The sequence below is a fragment of the Lathyrus oleraceus genome, unplaced genomic scaffold (assembly GCF_024323335.1).
Source record: "Lathyrus oleraceus cultivar Zhongwan6 unplaced genomic scaffold, CAAS_Psat_ZW6_1.0 chrUn0611, whole genome shotgun sequence".
Lineage (NCBI taxonomy): Eukaryota > Viridiplantae > Streptophyta > Magnoliopsida > Fabales > Fabaceae > Lathyrus > Lathyrus oleraceus.
In genome coordinates, this window is record NW_026113002.1 from 21,604 (window position 1) to 25,722 (window position 4,119).

Below are 4,119 nucleotides of genomic sequence, written 5' to 3' on the forward strand. Positions count from 1 at the left end.
TGTTATATTAAAATTTCTCAATAAATTATTATTTTTATAAATAAAGCGATCTTATTCTTATTATTCTTTATGAACGGTTGATAATTAAATAGACCGAATAATGATTTTATCTTAGATAATGTAAAATAATTTTTTTTTTAAGTTCAGAATTTTAATTTGGTATTTATACATTTCTCTTTTATAATTCTATTTATCTGACTTAATGTCTCATTAGTTTTTTTTATACTTTTATTTATCTGACTTAATGTCACATTAGTTTTTTTAAACAATTTTAAAAACAAATTTAATATTTTCAGAAATAAAAGAAGACATTCGGAAAGCGGTAACGAACATTCTGATATCGTCATCAGTTAGTTTTCATCCATTTGAATTTGTTTTAAGTAACTAATAGAGGTTCAATGTCTAAATTTAGTGTATGGCGGAAGCGGATATACGTAATGTTTATTACACAAAAAAACTATCATCAAAAAGCAACCATAATGTCAGCATAGATCATGAAAAATAGAGCATTCTGTAAAATAGTAGCAACAAACAATGTAAACTGCATTTGCCAGCTCTAATACATCATTGTTCATCATAACTTGCATGTTATTCACGTAAAAGAAAAAACATAGTATTTAAATGAGAAGAAAAAAAATACATTAACATAAGAAACTAATCAAGAGAAGAAATAACAGTAAAAGAAAAGATGGAGATGGCAAATTATGCATGTTATAATGTATCATTTAGTCCTTCAAACAATATCTGGATGGCTGATGATATTATGATAAAACATGTTCCTCTTTTGTGTCTCCAAATTGCTTATGATATTTTGGTTTCTCGGCTTTTCTACTTCGTCCTTAAGCCCCTTCATGTGCCCCTCATTATTGCGCAGGTGTTGGTAAGTATTCATTCATCATATATTTCTTTCTTTCTTTTGCCAGTAAATTTGAATCATCAATACACATGATAGTTAGTCACATTGAATTTTCAACATAAAAACATATAAAAGTTTATACATTAAGACTGCCATAAAAACATATAAAAGTTCATACATTAAGACTTCCATAAAAACATATAAAAGTTCATACATTAAGACTGCGTTTCATAAATGAGAGATAAAAAAATATAATAATTCCTGAATTTTATATAATGCAGGCTGGTTTTACTCTGAGTCCAAGTCTCTTGGGAAATTTTGAATGGGTATTTTCCTTGTTTTATAGTCAATATGGAATCCTAGCCGTTGAAACCTTTGCAAACTTAGGAATAATGTACTATGTGTTCCTAAGTGGTTTAGAAATGAATTCAGACACCATCTTAAGATCAAGGAAGAAAGGTACAAGCATAGCAATTGCCGGCATTGTGACGCCAATGTTATTTGGTGTTGGATTTCTAGCTCTACAACAAAAACTTATAGATAAAAATGATGTTTTCGCACAAACACCAAAAGAAAATCAAGGCGAAGCATATTTATTCTGGTGTTTAGCACTTTCTGTAACAGGTTTCCCTGTCCTTGCAAGAATCTTAGCTAATCTTAAACTTTTATATACAAAGCTTGGAAAAGATGCATTGACAGCAGCTATGTTAACCGATGCATATGGTTGGGTTATGTTTACCTTGTTGATTCCTTATTCGACTAGAGGTGGAAAGCCTTATCTCTCAGTAATCTCTACTTTGATGTTCATAGTTTTTTGCTTTGCTGTGGTGAGACCTATCCTTACTCCAATCATTGAACACAGAACAAGTATGAACACGTGGCGAAAATCACACCTGTTGGACGTGTTGACGGGAGTGTGTATTTGTTCGTACATTACGGATTCTCTCGGTACACATCCTATTGTTGGAGCTTTTGTGTTTGGATTAATTTTGCCTCATGGAAAGTTTGCTGATGTGGTTTTGGAATTGTCGGCCGATTTTGTTTCTGAGATTCTGTGTCCTGTTTACTTTGCTGGATTTGGTTTTAGACTCAACTTGCCTTTCCTTTTGAAGCAAAAGAATGCGGGTTTAATGTTTTTGGTTATGCTTTTGTTATGCATACCTAAAGTTTTGAGCTCTGTGATTGTCACTTTCTTCTTCGGTATGCCTGCCCGAGATGGAGTTGCCATTGGATTGCTTCTCAACACCAAGGGTATCATGGCTGTCATACTACTGAATATTGCTTGGGACAAAAGGGTAATTTTAAACTACCATTTTTCTATTATTGCATGATTTAAATCAAACAGCCTTTTAACCAACTTACTTTTTTTTCTTTTTTCTTTACAGATTTTGGATCCATATACTTTCATGGTTATGATGCTTGCTATTATAGTAATGACTGTAATGGTTTCTCCCTTGATCAATGCAATATACAAACCAAAATTCCGATTCATGCAATCGCAATTAAGGACCGTGCAAAAACTGAGGTTCGATGTGGAGCTTCGAATCGTCGCTTGTGTCCACAATGCTAAACATGCCAATAACATGATCCATGTCATTGAAGCCACAAATGCTACTAGACTTTCACCTATACATGTATCAGTAGCTCACTTAGTTCAACTCACTAGACATGGCACAGCTATTCTTGTTTCACAAATGGATAATTCAAACAGCACGATTGGTGGCGCAGAAGCAACCAACTATGGATCACAATTAGAGTTTGAGAGCATAACTAATGCATTTGAAAAACTCGTAGAACAATACAATGCGATTAGGTTTGACATATCAAGTGTTGTCTCGTCCTACACAACTATCCATGAGGACATTTACAATGTTGCCGAAGAGAAACGCGCCAGCCTAATTCTCCTTCCCTTTCACAAAGACTACTCAACAATAGAAGATGCTCCAGAAATAATCCACAATGAACATTGTGAGATAAACAAAAATGTTCTACAAAAAGCACCTTGTTCGGTAGGGATCTTTGTGGATCGCGGTTTAGGATCGTTGTTAGAAATAAAATTACGCATTATAATGATTTTCATCGGTGGACCTGACGACCGTGAAGCCTTGTCTATTGCATGGAGAATGGCGGGGCATCCAGGAACACAATTACATGTTGTGAGGATCAATCTGTTAGGTAAGGCTGCAGAAGAAACAAAACTAAAAATGGAAAAAAGCAAGTCTCGTCATGGAATGTTGTCGACGGTTATAGACAATGTGATGCAAAAAGAGTTGGATGAAGAGTGTATAATTTCCTTTAGGCACAAAGCAGTGAACAATAACGATTCAATTCTTTACTCAGAGAAGGAAGTCCATTCGAATACGGGCGAAGAGATTCCAACGCTTCTTAACGATATTGATAAACCTGGATATGATTTGTACATTGTTGGACAAGGAAGCGGTAAGAACTCGGTGATTTTTTCGAGGTTGTTGGAATGGTGCGACCATCCTGAACTTGGTGTTATAGGTGACATATTGGCTTCAACTAGCTTTGGTACGCAATCTTCTGTGCTTATTGTGCAACAATATTTGGTTGGAAGAAAACGCGTTATGAGAAAATGTCATGAAGTGAAAACTGGTACTGAAAATTTGTAAAAGATCGATCGACGATACAAAGTTTTGGATTAATTAATATTTTGTATAGTTAGAATGATTTGTTTTCATTTTTTTATAAATTAAGTGGTTATAGTTCATCAGGTAAAGCCATTTATTTGTTATACCATATTTCAATTTTTTTTAATAGTTAAATCATGTTATGGTCTCCTAGTACCTGCATTACATGTTTTAATTTTTTAAATGATAATTCATTTAATATAATATATTAAAATAGAATAGTATGGTTTTGAGCCGTACATTTAGAGCTGTTAAAATGACTAGCTCATAAGGATCACTCTGTCTGGCTCGAAAAATCATAGAGTTAAAGCTTTAAAATTAGAGCTTGTATTTTTTTGAAGCATTTAATTCGACACTCCCTCACTTAGACCTGACACCCTCCATCACGTATGAAAAGACGACATTGCCCTTGTAAAATCATTTTCAAAATTTTCACAATTTATAGTGCAAGAGTGTGAATTATATATTTACTTAAATCAGATATTTATATATTTTATTAAAATTATATATTTATATATATATATATATATATATATATATATATATATATATATATATATATATATATATATATATATATATATATATAAATTTTATTAATATGTAATTTTA

General features: G+C 32.5%; 1 protein-coding gene across 1 annotated transcript; it reads left to right on the forward strand.

Annotated features, from left to right (window-relative positions):
• The first annotated feature begins 688 nt into the window (after window positions 1–688).
• LOC127114579 (cation/H(+) antiporter 15) lies at window positions 689–3,489 on the forward strand. Its single transcript, XM_051046634.1, has 3 exons — window positions 689–880; window positions 1,138–2,151; window positions 2,242–3,489. The coding sequence occupies exons 1-3, from the start codon at window positions 689–691 to the stop codon at window positions 3,487–3,489; spliced, it is 2,454 nt and encodes an 817-aa protein (XP_050902591.1).
• Window positions 3,490–4,119: the final 630 nt, after the last annotated feature.

What these genes read in the sequence shown, in the direction of transcription:
- LOC127114579 (XM_051046634.1), top strand. Translation starts at nt 689, where the DNA reads ATGGAGATGGCAAATTATGCATGTTATAATGTATCATTTAGTCCTTCA. An exon ending in TCATTATTGCGCAGGTGTTG is followed by an intron (nt 881 to 1,137) that starts GTAAGTATTCAT and finishes TATATAATGCAG; the next exon opens with GCTGGTTTTACTCTGAGTCC. An exon ending in ATATTGCTTGGGACAAAAGG is followed by an intron (nt 2,152 to 2,241) that starts GTAATTTTAAAC and finishes TTTTCTTTACAG; the next exon opens with ATTTTGGATCCATATACTTT.